The sequence below is a fragment of the Pogoniulus pusillus genome, chromosome 29 (assembly GCF_015220805.1).
Source record: "Pogoniulus pusillus isolate bPogPus1 chromosome 29, bPogPus1.pri, whole genome shotgun sequence".
NCBI classification, from domain to species: domain Eukaryota; kingdom Metazoa; phylum Chordata; class Aves; order Piciformes; family Lybiidae; genus Pogoniulus; species Pogoniulus pusillus.
In genome coordinates, this window is record NC_087292.1 from 16,628,478 (window position 1) to 16,643,154 (window position 14,677).

General features: G+C 53.9%; 1 protein-coding gene across 6 annotated transcripts in view; it reads right to left on the reverse strand.

The window, feature by feature from the left end:
* The window catches only part of RTEL1 (regulator of telomere elongation helicase 1), a 65,784-nt gene that overhangs the window by 30,672 nt on the left and 20,435 nt on the right, over positions 1-14,677 (reverse strand). For all 6 annotated transcript variants that reach the window (XM_064167653.1, XM_064167656.1, XM_064167655.1 and 3 more), the window contains exons 14-18: positions 13,600-13,674; positions 12,768-12,849; positions 4,363-4,495; positions 3,563-3,676; positions 909-949 (exon numbers count right to left, since the gene is read on the reverse strand). In XM_064167653.1, coding sequence (XP_064023723.1) covers positions 909-949; positions 3,563-3,676; positions 4,363-4,495; positions 12,768-12,849; positions 13,600-13,674 — 445 coding nt within the window. The remainder of the gene's footprint in view (positions 1-908; positions 950-3,562; positions 3,677-4,362; positions 4,496-12,767; positions 12,850-13,599; positions 13,675-14,677) is intronic.

Here is a 14,677-nt window from a genome sequence, read left to right on the forward strand (position 1 = left end):
CTTCTAGTCCAGTAGGAAACCCCTCAGTGGAGAACACATCCCTCTGGCATTACTGAAACCATCAGGGGCTATGGTGTGAAACAGGGGCAGGGGAGATTTAGGTTGGACATCAGAATGACAGTGAGGGTGGGCAAAGACTGGAAGGGGTTGCCCAGAGAGGTGGTGGAGACTCCATCCCTGGAGACACTCAAGGTCAAACTTGCTGTGGCCCTGAGCAACCTGCTCCTGTGCCCCTGCTGAGTGCAGGAGTGTTGGACAAGATGCCCCTGGAGGGTCCCTTCCAACCCAGGGCAACCTGTGAACGTTTTGTGTTTCTTAGCTTCACCTCCCAGGCCAAGCTGACTCCCTCAGAGCCCTCTCCCCACAAAAGCCCCTTCAAACCTTTGTAGAGTTAACAGGTTCCTTTTGACCCCATCTGAGCCAAGCTACCCAAAATGTTCTTCTTCCCTTCAGTCCCCACGTTGAAGTGTTGTGGTTCTGTTCTAGTTGGGTAACATCACCAGAACAGAAGATGCTGACTTCAGGCAGGCTTCACACAGAGCCTCTACCAGAACATCACTGGATTGAGGTCTTGTGATCCTCAACTGCTCTGCAAACGTTTGGCTGCAGCATCTCTGTGCACTGAGTTTCTAATCTATGCCACTCTCTGACCATGTTTAGGCAGCACAGTTTAGACCCAAACCCAAACACCTGCCGAGAAGAAAATGAACCCCAAAGCTGGAAACATTGAAGCAAAGACTCAGACTCATCATTTGCAGGCAGCAAGAACAAGCAACTGGTGGAGCAAAGCAGGCAGCATGCAGGATGCAAAGCAAACCTTCACCTCCCTCCATTCTGACCTCTTTAGCATTCCTCCTTCTAGAAGGGATCTAAAAGTGCTGTTTCTGAGGGGCCCACACTTCACTTACCAACTGTTTTCCCCAGGGAAGATAAATAATCCTCTGAAAACCTGCAAAGAAGACAGAAACCAAGAAGGTCACTGTGTTTGCTCTGCATGCCTGCTGAGCTCCCCTCTGAGAGGCAGCTGCAGTGGAGGAGCCACACTGCTGCCTCTGCAGCCAGCCAGCCCCCAGGGCAAGAGCCCACAGACAGCTTGGCAATACACTGCTAATAAGCACTGAAGCATCCCAGAATCCCAGCAGGGTCAGCTTGGGAGGGACTTCTGGAGATCATCTCTCCTGCTCCAGCAGGACACCCCCAGCAGCCTGCCCAGCAGCACACTGCCCAGCTGGGCTTGGAAGCTCTGCACACAAGGAGACTCCACAGCCTCTCTGGGCAGCCTGCTCCAAGGCTCTGCACCCTCACACCAAACAAGTTCCTCCTCCTGTTCAGATGGAACCTCCTGGCTTCCAGGTTGTGCCTACTGCCCCTTGGCCTGTCCCTGGGCACCACTGACAAGAGCCTGGCCCCAGCCTCTTGTCCCCCACAGCTCCTTCAGCTCTTGCTGAGCATTGCTTAGCTCCCCTCTGGGGCTGCTCCTCTGCAGGCTCTCAGCCTTTGCTCCTCACAGAGCTGCTCCAGGCCCCTCAGCAGCTCTGCAGCCTCTGCTGGATTCCCTCCAGTAGTTCTCTGTCCCTCTGGGGCTGGGGAGAGCCCAGAACTGGCCACAAGACTCCAGCTGTAGCCTTTCCAGGACACCAACATTATTTTTAGCACCGAAGAGGATCTGAACTTCCCCAGCATCACAAAGGAACAAGTGGAAATGGGCAGACCCAGGATGAGTAACAGCAACAAGTGGAGGCTGTGAGTTCCACCAGAAGCCTGCTGAGATGCTGCCAAGCCTGACTAAGCCACTAACTATTCCAAACAACTAAGGAGGTGGGGTGAGGCTGCAGGGGCAAGGAGGATGAATTTGGGTTGCTATGGCTAGAGTTTACTCCTGGCATGAACTAAGTAAAGCTCCTTTGTTCTGCCTGAGAAAAAAAGGAGCCCAGCTCCAGCTGCAGTCATCTCTTTTTCTCCTGCCTTTCTGTTGCTCTATGTTCTTTTGTTCCCAGGAAATCTGCCTATGGAGGTTTAAAAAGGAGAGAGAAAAACCAAGGCAAGAGGGGAGGGGACATTGCTTTTGATAGGGCCACAAATAACCCCAGAGATGTTGCCAAAACAAAGCCCAGGCTGTAAATTCCCTTCCTTCCAAACCCCAAGATGGTTTAGCCCTTGGGGGTTGAGGTGGATCCCAAATCTTTTGCCTCCAAGTGACAAGTTCCTTCACCAAAACACCTCTCAAACAGCTCAGCAAGCTCTGCACGATGAAAAGCACAGACTCAGGAGTTTCCAGACCTCTTCTCTGTAAAAATCCATTCCAAGGGCTGAGTCCCCTTCCAGTTCTGCAGAACAAGGAACATTTTCCTCTCGCCCTGGCCCTTCTTTTTTGGGTTGGTTTCAGTATCTGCTCTTTGAGTGATGCTTTTTGGGGGGTCTGTGCTCAGAGAATCACAGAATGGTTTGGGTTGGAAAGGACCTCTAAAGGCCTCCCAGTTCCACCCCCCCCTGCACTCAGCAGGAACATCCTCCCCTACAGCAGCTTGCTCACAGCCTCCTCCAGCCTCACCTGGAGCAGCTCCAGCCATGGGGCCTCAGCTCCCTCCCTGGGCAACCTGCTGCAGTGCTCCAGCAGCCTCCTGCTGCACAACTTCTTCCTCACCTCCAATCTCAAGCTGCTCTGCTCTCATTCCAAACCACTGCCCTCAGCCTGTCCCTGCAGGCCTTTGCCAACAGTCCCTCTGCAGCCTGCTTGTAGCCCCTGCAGGTCCTGGCAGGCTGCTCTGAGCTCTGCCTGGAGCCTTCTCTGCTGCAGGCTGCACACCCCCAGCTCCCTCAGCCTGGCTTCACAGCAGAAGTGTTCCAGCCCCTGCTCCAACAGGTCCTTGTCCAGAATGTCTCTGCCAGACCATAAGTGGAGCTGCTGGGAGCTGGTTGTGGCTGCAGGTCCTGTTTGATCTGCTCAGGGCACTACTGACACACTCAGAGCCCTGACACTTGAAACCTTCCAGTCCTTCAGTTCTGGATTGTCAACAGTAATGGTCACAGGATGTTGTTACCCAGCAAGAAGTCCACACTTAAGAGCCATAGCATCAGGCAGGGTTGGAAGGGAGCACAAGGATCTGCCAGTTCCAACCCCCCTGCCATGCCCAGGGACACCTCACACTAGAGCAGGCTGCACACAGCCTCAGCCAGCCTGGCCTTAAGCACCTCTAGTAATGAGGCTTCCACCACCTCCCTGGGCAACCCCTGCCAGGCTCTCACCACCCTCATGCTCAACAACTTCTTCCTACCATCCACTCTCATTCTCCCCACTTCCAGCTTTGTTCCATTCCCCCCAGTCCTGTCCCTACCTGACAACCTAAAAAGTCCCTCCCCAGCTTCCCTGTAGCCCCTTTAAGGCACTGCAAGGCCACAAGAAGGTCCCCTGGGAGCCTTCTCCTCTCCAGACTTGGACACTCTTTGTCCCAGCAAAGCACCACTGAGCCTACTGAAGTCACCAGCAACCTCCTGTCAGCAGAGCCCAAAATGCAGAACCCCAGGACCTGAAAGCACAATTCCAGGGGGAATTTTGTGTTACCTTCTTTCGTAGTTAGAAGTCAGCTCAACTCCATCAGGTCCCTTTGTGATGATGCCAACCCAGAGCTGCTGCTGGCTGATAACGTGAGGGTTCTCCAGAGAAACAGGGAAAGGGCTACAGAAACACAGAAGTAAGAGCCCAGGCACAGCCAGGAGGGAATTCTCTGCTGGCAACCAGAGCAGAACACTCACAAGAGTCACAGAATGGGTTTAGGTTGGGAGGGAGCTCAAAGCTCAGCCACTTCCAACCTCCCTGCCATGGGCAGGGACACCTCCCACTAGAACAGGTTGCTCAAGACCTCATCCAGCCTGGCCTTGAACTCTTCCAGGGAGGTTGTGGAGCACAGAAGCACAGAATGGGATCTTTGATCCCATTCTGTGCTTCTGTGCTCCACAACCTCCCTGGGCAACCTGTGCCAGCGTCTCACCACCCTCGACCTGTGCCAGTCTCTCCCCACCCTCACTGCAAACAACTTCTTCCTCACATCCAGTTTCAATCTCCCCTCTGCCACTTCAAACCCATTCCTTCTCCTCCTTACCATTACCAGACCTTGTCAATAGTCCCTCCCCAGCCCTCCTGGAGCCCCCTTCAGATCCTGGAAGGCCACTCCAAGCTCTCCCCCAAGCCTTCTCCTCTCCAGGCTGCACAGCCCCAACTCTCTCAGCCTGTGCTCAGAGCAGAGCTGCTGCAGCCCTCTGAGCATCTCGGTGGCCTTCAAAATGCCAAGATGATCCCCCCCACCCAAAACCAGATCAGAGGGCAGGTGGTGCAGTGGCTGCTTCACACAGCTGCCTACTTACATCTGCATTTCCATTGTGAATGAGGAGAGGGGGGAGAGAGTCCCACTGGTGAGGATGATGGACCTGACCCCCTGGCGAACCAACTCGTGCATGCTGTAGCCAGGGCTGAAGCACCAATAGCTCAAGGTCTTTCCTGCAGCAAGTGAAGAGGAAAACACCAAGAGGTTAGGCTGCAAGTGGGGGAAAAAAAACACCAGAGGATGATCAAGATCTGTGTAGGTACCAAGATCTGCCTCAGTATCAGCAAAAGTAGGACCTTATAGTGGCCTTGCAGTGTCTTAAGGGGGCTAGAAGAAAGCTCTCCAGGGCAGAGGGGAGATTGAAACTGGGTGTGGGGAAGAAGTTGTTTGCAGTGAGGGTGGGGAGACACTGGCACAGGTTGCCCAGGGAGGTTGTGGAGCACAGAAGCACAGAATGGGATCAAAGATCCCATTCTGTGCTTCTGTGCTCCACAACCTCCCTGGAAGAGTTCAAGGCCAGGCTGGATGAGGTCTTGAGCAACCTGTTCTAGTGGGAGGTGTCCCTGCCCATGGCAGGGAGGTTGGAAGTGGCTGAGCTTTGAGCTCCCTCCCAACCTAAACCCATTCTGTGACTCTTGTGAGTGTTCTGCTCTGGTTGCCAGCAGAGAATTCCCTCCTGGCTGTGCCTGGGCTCTTACTTCTGTGTTTCTGTAGCCCTTTCCCTGTTTCTCTGGAGAACCCTCACGTTATCAGCCAGCAGCAGCTCTGGGTTGGCATCATCACAAAGGGACCTGATGGAGTTGAGCTGACTTCTAACTACGAAAGAAGTTAACACAAAATTCCCCCTGGAATTGTGCTTTCAGGTCCTGGGGTTCTGCATTTTGGGCTCTGCTGACAGGAGGTTGCTGGTGACTTCAGTAGGCTCAGTGGTGCTTTGCTGGGACAAAGAGTGTCCAAGTCTGGAGAGGAGAAGGCTCCCAGGGGACCTTCTTGTGGCCTTGCAGTGCCTTAAAGGGGCTACAGGGAAGCTGGGGAGGGACTTTTTAGGTTGTCAGGTAGGGACAGGACTGGGGGGAATGGAACAAAGCTGGAAGTGGGGAGAATGAGAGTGGATGGTAGGAAGAAGTTGTTGAGCATGAGGGTGGTGAGAGCCTGGAAGGGGTTGCCCAGGGAGGTGGTGGAAGCCTCATTACTAGAGGTGTTTCAGGCCAGGCTGGCTGAGGCTGTGTGCAGCCTGCTCTAGTGTGAGGTGTCCCTGGGCATGGCAGGGGGGTTTGAACTGGCAGATCCTTGTGCTCCCTTCCAACCCTGATTGTAAGATTCTATCTAGTCCCTTGCTTCTGAGCCTCTGGCCTGCAGCTGAAGATAAAACCCTGTAGCAATTTCAGCTTTGGTTCTTCCCAGGTTCAATTAGTAGACCTGGACTGGCTCCTGGAGTGCTGCATCCAGCTCTGGTGCTGTAAACACAGGAAGGACATGGACCTGATGGAGAGGGTCCAGAGCTCAAGAGGCTGAAGCAGCTCTGCCATGGGGACAGGTTGAGAGAGCTGGGGGGTGTGCTGCCTGCAGGAGAGAAGGCTCCAGGCAGAGCTCAGAGCAGCCTGCCAGGACCTGCAGGGGCTACAAGCAGGCTGCAGAGGGACTGCTCCCAAAGGCCTGCAGGGACAGGCTGAGGGCAGTGGTTTGGAATGAGAGCAGAGCAGCTTGAGAGTGGAGGTGAGGAACAAGTTGTGCAGCAGGAGGCTGCTGGAGCACTGCAGCAGGTTGCCCAGGGAGGGAGCTGAGGCCTCCTGGCTGGAGCTGCTCCAGGTGAGGCTGGAGGAGGCTGTGTGCAAGCTGCTGTAGGGGAGGATGTCCCTGCTGAGTGCAGGGGGGTGGCACTTTGGAGGTCCCTTCCAACCCAGGCCACCCTAGGATGATATTAAGGACAAGTGGCAAAGAAGACATGGCAGGAGGACTGCAGCACAGTAGGGTAAAGGACAAATGACTGAAGTTACTAAGAAAACAAATATCTCCATCCCTGCACTTGCTTCAGAGAAAAAAGAAGCTCTCTACTCCAGGAGGGAATTTCCAGAGGCTGGAAACCTTTCAACCTAAACTTTCCCCTTTCCCCAAGTCTGCTGCCAAACCTTTCAGCTTCTGTAGGATGTGGATCCACAACGTGTGTGGAAAGTTTGGCAAAGCAGAACTTCTCCACAGCAAGGACCTAAAGCAAGAGGGAGAATCACACTCATCACTGACTTGGTTGCTCAACTCAGAGTTGTACCAACCCTGACTTGCTGCAGAACTTAGCAGAGGCAAAGGAGTAAGGGAATGAAGCAAGCACCTGCCTCAAGAAAGGAGGCAAGTAAAACTATGAGCTCTGCTTCTGCTTCTTTTCAGATTCAGCTAAAAAATCAACAGTTCAAGTAAAATTCTGCCCCTTGGCTCTGCTCTGACCTCACCTCCAACACTGCCTCCAGTGCTGCTGTCCTCAGCAGGAGGAGCACACAGAGCTGCTGGTGTGAGTCTAGAGGAGGCCACGAAGATGCTCCAGGCGTTGGAGCAGCTCTGCTGTGAGCACAGGCTGAGGGAGCTGGGGGGATGCAGCCTGCAGAGGAGAAGGTTCCAGGAGGATCTCAGAGCTGCCTGACAGTGCCTGAAGGGATCCTGCAGGAAGGATGAAGAGAGGCTTCCTGAGGGTGTCTGGAAGCAGGACAAGATGGAATGGTTTGGATCTGAGGCAGAGCAGGGTTAGGCTGGAGTGGAGGAAGAAAATCTTCAGTGCGAGGGAGGTGAGACTCTGGCACAGGCTGCCCAAGGTGACTGTGGCTGCCTCCTCTCTGGAGGTGTTCAAGGCCAGGCTGGATGAGGTCTTGAGCAGCCTGGGCTAGTTGAGAGGTGCTCCTGGGCAAGGCAAGGGGGGGAGGAGATGATCTCCAAGGTGCCTCCTGGGCAGAGGCAGCAGCCAGGCAGCCTGCACACGAGTGCGAGCCGCACGCGCTGCCTGCAAGGCTTCTGCTTCCAAAGGCAGCTGCCAGCCCCAGGAAATCCCCACAGCTCAGTGACTCACTCCCTGCTAACAACTACATGGGAACGTTTCTTCTGAAGCTAAAAGCTTTCTCCTTCTACCTCATCTGGGCAAATCCATCCAGATGAGCTGTACCAATCTGCAAGGCTTCAGGTTCCACCATGCCAGGACACTCCGACTGCACCTCACGCCAAGAGCTGGTGCAGAGGGCAGCTCATTGCTGTGCAGGGGTGGAGCAGTGAGGACCTACAGCCAAGGACAAAGCCTCTCATGTCAGGAGTCTGACAAATTCCAGCATAAGAGCAACTGGACTGATGTGGGATGGCTTAGAAGAATCATCTAGGCTAGGAAAGACCTTTGAGATGGAGACCAGTCCTTAACCCAGCACTGCCAGGTGGCTACAGCCCTCAGCTGTGTCCAGTTCTGGGCTCCTCAGTTCGAGAGAGATGTTGAGGTGCTGGAAGGTGCCCAGAGAAGGGCAGCAAGGCTGGGGAGAAGCCTGGAGCACAGCCCTGTGAGGAGAGGCTGAGGGAGCTGGGGGTGTGCAGCCTGCAGCAGAGGAGGCTCAGGGCAGAGCTCATTGCTGCCTGCAGGGAGGCTGTAGCCAGGTGGGGTTGGGCTCTGCTGCCAGGCAAGCAGCAACAGAAGAAGGGGACACAGCCTCAAGCTGTGCCAGGGCAGGTCCAGGCTGGATGTTGTTAGGAAGTTGTTGCCAGAGAGAGTGATTGGCATTGGAATGGGCTGCCCAGGGAGGTGGTGGAGTGGCCGTGGCTGGAGGTGCTGAAGCCAAGGCTGGCTGGGGCACTTAGTGCCATGGGCTGGTTGGTTGGGCAGGGCTGGGTGCTAGGTTAGGCTGGATGAGCCTGAAGCTCTCTTCCAACCTGCTTGATTCTATGATTCTGTGGTTTCCATGGCTTCAAATACCTCCAGGGATGATGATTTCACCTTGAACAGCCTGTTCCAAGCCTTGACAAGCCTCAAGGGAAAGAAATTGTTCCTTTTGTGTAACCTAAATCTCCCCTGGAGCAACTCGAGGCCATTTCCTTATGTTCTGTCACTTATTACTAGAGAGAAGAGCCCAAGCCCCACCTGGCTCCAGCCTCCTTCCAGGGAGTTCTAGAGAACTCCAACCACTCAATACCTGCCTGGGCTCTGCTCAGTGTGAAACACTCCTCTTTGTAACCAGGAGAGCTTCAGGTTGACCATGAGGAACAGTTTCTTCCCCTTGAGGGTTGTCCAGACTTGGCCCAGGCTGCCCAGGCCAGTGGTGGAGTCCCCATGCTGGACTCCATGACCTTCAAGGTCTCTTCCAACCCAAACAACTCTGTGACTCTTAGAATCAGGGAATGGGTTAGGTTGGAAGGGAGCTCAAAACTCAGCCACTTCCAACCCCCCTGTGCCATGGGCAGGGACATTTCCCACTGGAACAGGTCACTCAAGGACTCATTCAGCCTGGTCCTGAACACCTCCAGGGAGGTTGTGGAGCACAGCAGCACCCAATGTGATCTTTGATCACATTGGGTGCTGCTGTGCTCCACAACCTGCCTGGACAACCTGTGCCAGTGTCTCACCACCCTCAACCTGTGCCAGTGTCTCACCACCCTCACTGCAAACAACTTCTTCCTAACATCCAGTTTCAGTCTCCCCTCTGCCACTCCAAACCCATTCCTCCTCCTCTTGTCATTACCAGACCTTGTCAATAGTCCCTCCACAGCCTTCCTGTAGACTCCTTCAGATCCTGCAAGGCCACTCCAAGGTCTCCTCCAAGCCTTCTCCTCTCCAGGCTGCAGAGCCCCAACTCTCTCAGCCTGTCCTGATGGCAGAGGTGTCTTGCAGGACAGCTGCCAGGCTGCAGAAGAAGCCTGCCCTGTAGCACACTGCCAGCCTGGGATGGCTTCAGGATTATATCCCTTTTCCCAGTCCTATTCCCCAACAGAACCTGCAGGATGCTACACAAAGGAGATCTCTGGAACAGCTTCTGCCATGCCTGGAAGAAGGAGAGGTCATCCATGGAGAAATGAGTTGCTAACACATTACAAGGTGGAGACTTAGAGGAAACCATGACTAACCCCTCTTGAACTCCAGGCCTGTGGCACAGGGGGGTTGGAAGTGGCTGAGTTTTGAGCTCCCTTCCAACCTAAACCATTCTATGATTCTATAACCTTCTTTGTGGGCACACCTCAGGGGATGGCATCTGCACATTCACTGAGCTCATGGAGTTCAACAAGACCAAGTGTGAGGTCCTGCAGCTGGGTCGAGGCAATCCCAAGCAGTGGGCAGGGACTGGCTGGAGAACAGCCCTGAGGAGAGGGACTTGGGGGTGCTGCTGGAGGAAAAGCTCAGTCTGAGCTGTCAGTGTGCTCTGGCAGCACAGAGAGCAACCAGAGCCTGGGCTGCAGCAGCAGCAGGGTGGGCAGCAGGGCAGGGAAGGGATCCTGCCTCTCTGCTCCACACTGCTGAGACCCCACCTGGAGTGCTGCATCCAGTGCTGGAGCCCCTGGGACAAGAAGGATGTGGAGGTGCTGGAAGGTGGCCAGAGAAGGGCCACAAGGGTGAGCAGAGTGCTGGAGCTGCTCTGCTGTGAGCAGAGACTGAGGCAGTTGGGGCTGTGCAGGCTGGAGAGAAGAGAAGGCTCCCAGGGGACCTTCTTGTGGCCTTGCAGGATCTGAAGGAGGCTGCAAGAAAGCTGGGGAGGGACTTTTTGGATGTCAGGTAGGGATGGGACTGGGGGGAATGGAACAAAGCTGGAAATGGGGAGAGTCAGAGTGGGTGTTATGAAGAAGAGGAACAAAGCTGGAGGTGGGGAGAGTCAGGCTGGAGGTGAGGAGGAAGCTGTTGAGCATGAGTGGTGAGAGCCTGGCAGGGGTTGCCCAGGGAAGTGGTGGCAGCCTCATGCCTGAAGGTGTTTCAGGCCAGGCTGGCTGAGGCTGTGTGCAGCCTGCTCTAGTGTGAGATGTCCCTGGGCATGGCAGGGGGGTTGGAACTGGCTGATCCTTGTGCTCTCTTCCAACCCTGCCTGATTCTATGACTCTGTGTGGAGTTCATTCATGGAATGGGCTGGAAGGGACCTCAAAGCTCATCCAGCTCCAACCCCCTGCCACAGGCATCAACACCTTCCCCTAGAAGAGTTTGCTCAGGGCCTCAAGGGGGTTGGACTGGATGACTTTGGGAGGTCCCTTCCAACCCATTCCAGGATTCTACATCCTGAAGAACTTGAGAGGTTGCTCAAAGCCAGGTTAGATCTCAGAGAAGGCAGCAGTGCCCTGAGGCTCTCACCTCCCAGTTTCTGGCCAAGAACTGACATTCCCAAGAGTTATTTCTCTATCACATCACAAAAGCCTTTAGCAGAGAGCTCCCAAATGTGCCAACCAGTTGGAACTCCTCTACCATGTGAGTCATTTGGGGAGGGAATAAGAACTTGCATGGATTTTTCTGCCTGGAACTTGTTGGGTTTTTTTGGCAGACAATTTCAGTACCATAACTAGAGAGGAATCTCCTTCTTGTAAGAGGTCTTTACAGGCTTAGCAACACTAATTCTGTGTTGAGCACAACACAGGCACACAGAGAGAACAGCTGACAGGAGGATGACAGAACATTCCTTGAGCCCAAAAAGTCAATCCTCAAGTTGGATTTTCCCCTCCCTGTGCTGCTGTGAAGATCTTCCTCTATCCCAGCACAGAGAAGGTTTTCCATCCCTGGAATACCTGCACTAAAAGAAGTCCAGCTGTGCACCAAGCAAGTGCAAGGTTGTCCTCTATTAGACATGAGGAGGAAATTCTTCCTTGTGAATCATAGAATCAACCAGGTTGGAAGACACCTCCAAGATCACCCAGTCCAAGCTATCCCCCAGCTCTAGTCAATCAACCAGACCACCATGAGGCACTGGAACATGTTGTCCAGAGTAGCTGTGAAGCCTCCAAGCATGGAAATGTTCAAAGCCAAATTGGATGTGACCTGGAGCTATCTGTTCTAGTAGGGGGTTCACAGATTCCTACAATGGTTTCAGCTGGAAGGGACCCTGAAGATCATCCAGTTCTGACCTCCTGCCATGGGACCTTCCACCAGCCCAGGCTGCTCAAGGTCTCATCCAGCCTGGCCATAAACACCTCCAGGCATGAGGCTTCCACTACCTCCCTGGGCAACCCCTGCCAGGCTCTCACCACCCTCCTGCTGAACCACTTCTTCCTAACATCCAGTCTGAATCTCCCCATTCCCAGCTTTGCTCCATTCCCCCCAGTCCTATCCCTACCTGACAGCCTCAAAAGTCCCTCCCCAGCTTTCTTGTAGCCCCCTTCAGATCCTGAAAGGCCACAAGAAGGTCCCCTGGGAGCCTTCTCCTCTCCAGCCTGCACAGCCCCAACTCCCCTCAGTCTCTCCTCGCAGCAGAGCTGTGCTCCATGACCTCCCTGGACAACCTGTGCCAGGGTCTCACTGTTCCCTCACTGCTCTTTACAGAGGGCAGTTTGCTGCTTGCTCACCTGCAGGGAGAGTTTTCCCTCTTGAGAGTTGCTCAAGGCCTTATCCAACCTGGTCCTGAACATCTCCAGGGAGGTTGTGGAGCACAGAAGCACCCAATGTGATCAAAGATCACATTGGGTGCTTCTGTGCTCCACAACCTCCCTGGGCAACCTGTGCCAGTGTCTCCCCACCCTCACCACCAAGAATCTCTTCCTCATCTCCAGTCTCAATCTCCCCTCCTCAATCTCATTCTTTAATCCACTCCTCCTCATCCTATCACAATGTCCTTATCAGGGGCTTGGAATTAGATGATCTTTAAGGTCCCTTTCCAACCCAACTGATTCATGGCATTGAGTTTGTTGCTGTCAGCTCCTCTTGAGAAGCTACTGCAGAAGTGAAAAAGCACCTCCAGCACTCACTGTATCCACCACAGAGCTGCATCTGGAAACACAGAACTGCCAAATATCTTCTAACCATCCTAAAATGCCTTCAACTTCATGCCCCAGAGCCTCAAGCCACCCTAGAGAACGTTGTTGTGGGGCAATATTTAATGCTCAGATGCCAACCAAGAAGCCTTTCAACCAAGCCAGCCCCTGGCTCTCTGAGTGGAGCCAAAAAAAGTCCTTCCCAACCTCACATCTGCTGCTGGTTTTCACTTGGAGCAGGACAAGGAACACCAATCACGGGCTGAAGACTCTCCCCAGCTCTGTGAGGAACACTGCTGGGGTTTGTGGGGGTAAGGTTTTGGCTTTATAGGCAGCTGCTGCACTCAGCTCTGCTCAGCCCTTCACACCTCAGAGTCATCTGCAGCACTTCAGCTAAGACAGGGACTGCTGCCCTCAAAAAGCTCCCAGTGGCATCCCAAACTCTGCCTGCTCACAGAGGGATGCTGCATCCCCTGATCTGAATCAGGAAGGAGCAGGTCAGTGGTTTTCCACCCAGTTTTGCAGCAGCCTGCCCAAGCCAGAGCCCTCTACCTTCTTTTTTAGCAGAGGATGAAGTCCAGAGGTCTGTCCTTGCTTTCCTCTTCTCACTGCTGCTATCCAGGTGGATGTGGACCTGGAGGGCAAGAAAGAAACCTCTGGAGAGATGGCTACAGGAACAGACTTGCACTGCAGCCCTCAGGAGGCACAGCCCAGAGCAGTTAGTGTCATGTCTAGAGTGTTATTAGGGTCACACTGCTGCTTTGCTCCCCTTCCCCCTCCCTCTGCCCCCTTGCTCCAAGTCATAAAATGTAACTTTCAGATTCAGTTTAGATCTGCTCCCTGAAGTTCACTGTGGCATTCCAGTCCCTAAGTCCCAAACTCTCCTTCCCCTTTTCCCTCCTTCCTTCCCCCTTTTCCCTCCTTTCCCCCCTCTCTCCCTCTCCCTCCTTCCTTCCCCCAGGTCATAAAAAGTGACTTTCAGATCGATTTTAGATCTGCTCCCTAAAGTTCACTGCAGCATTCCAGTCCCTAAGCCCCAAAGTCTAAATGAACTGGAAGGACTTTGTGGGGGTGGTTCAGGTTTGCTGTCTCTGCTGGGTGGAGCTGTCCTGCTCCTGACCAGCCAAGAGACACCAAACGTTCCCAAAGTAAAACAGGAGGGGGAAAATAAACACTCCTTGAGTTTGGCAGTGCCAGAGCCCTGGAGCAGGCTGCCCAGGGAGGCTGTGGAGTCTCCTTCTCTGCAGAGCTTCCAAACCCCCCTTGGCCATTTGCTCCTGGGCAATGTAATCAAGTGGGTGCCTTGCTTTAGCAGGGGGTTGGACTGGATGATCTGAGATTAAACACCAGTGATAGCAAAGCTGCAGGAGAGAGCATCCCATACCTTGTAATATTTGGATATGGACTGATGTGGCTTGAAACCTGTTGTGTCTTCTGGGCAATCACCACTGAACACAATCTGAGAGATGGAAGTAAGCAAAAGGGAAAGGTTTAACAACTGCTTCCAGCAACCTCCCTCGTGGATCTCTGCACTGGGAACTCTCTCACAGAATCACTCACAGAATCAGGCAGGGTTGGAAGGGAGCACAAGGAGCAGCCAGTTCCAACCCCCCTGCCATGCCCAGGGATACCTCACACTAGAGCAGGCTGCACACAGCCTCAGCCAGCCTGGCCTTAAACACCTCCAGCCATGAGGCTTCTACCACCTCCCTGGGCAACCCCTTCCAGGGGGACATCCTCCCCTGGAGCAATTTGCTCACAGCCTTCTGCAGCCTCTGGGCTGCCAGTGACTAGTGCTGGCTCCTGGGGAGTTTAGCACCAACTGACACCCCCAAAGCCTCATAGAATCAGCCAGGTTGGAAGAGAGCTCCAAAATCATCCAGCCCAGCCTAGCACCCAGCCCTGCCCAACCAACCAGACCATGGCACTAAGTGCCCCAGCCAGGCTTGGCTTCAACACCTCCAGCCACAGAGACTCCACCACCTCCCTGGGCAGCCCATTCCAATGCCAATCACTCTCTCTGCCAACAACTACCTCCTAACATATCATAGAATCAAGCAGGTTGGAAGAGACCTCCAAGCTCATCCAGCCCAACCTAGCACCCAGCCCTGCCCAGTCAACCAGACCATGGCACTAAATGCCTCACCCAGGCTTCTCTCCAGCCCTACCCCAACAAAACCTTGCTCAGGTAAAACCAATCAAGCTATAACCATACCCAGATGGGCCAGAAATGAAATGCAAGAGCTTCTCTCAAGCTCTTCAAGCAGAGACTTCTGCTTCTTCCCCTTCCCTGCCTGTGCTGCCTTCTGGCTACTGCTGCTGCTCCTTCTGACATGTGGAGCTTCACTGAAAAACAGCTGTGGGCTGTTAAACTTTCAGAGCTTCTCTGAATTCTTCTAAAGAACCAAACAAAAAAACATCTCTTCAGCCATTTAGAAGGGATTAAATATCAGCTCCTTGCA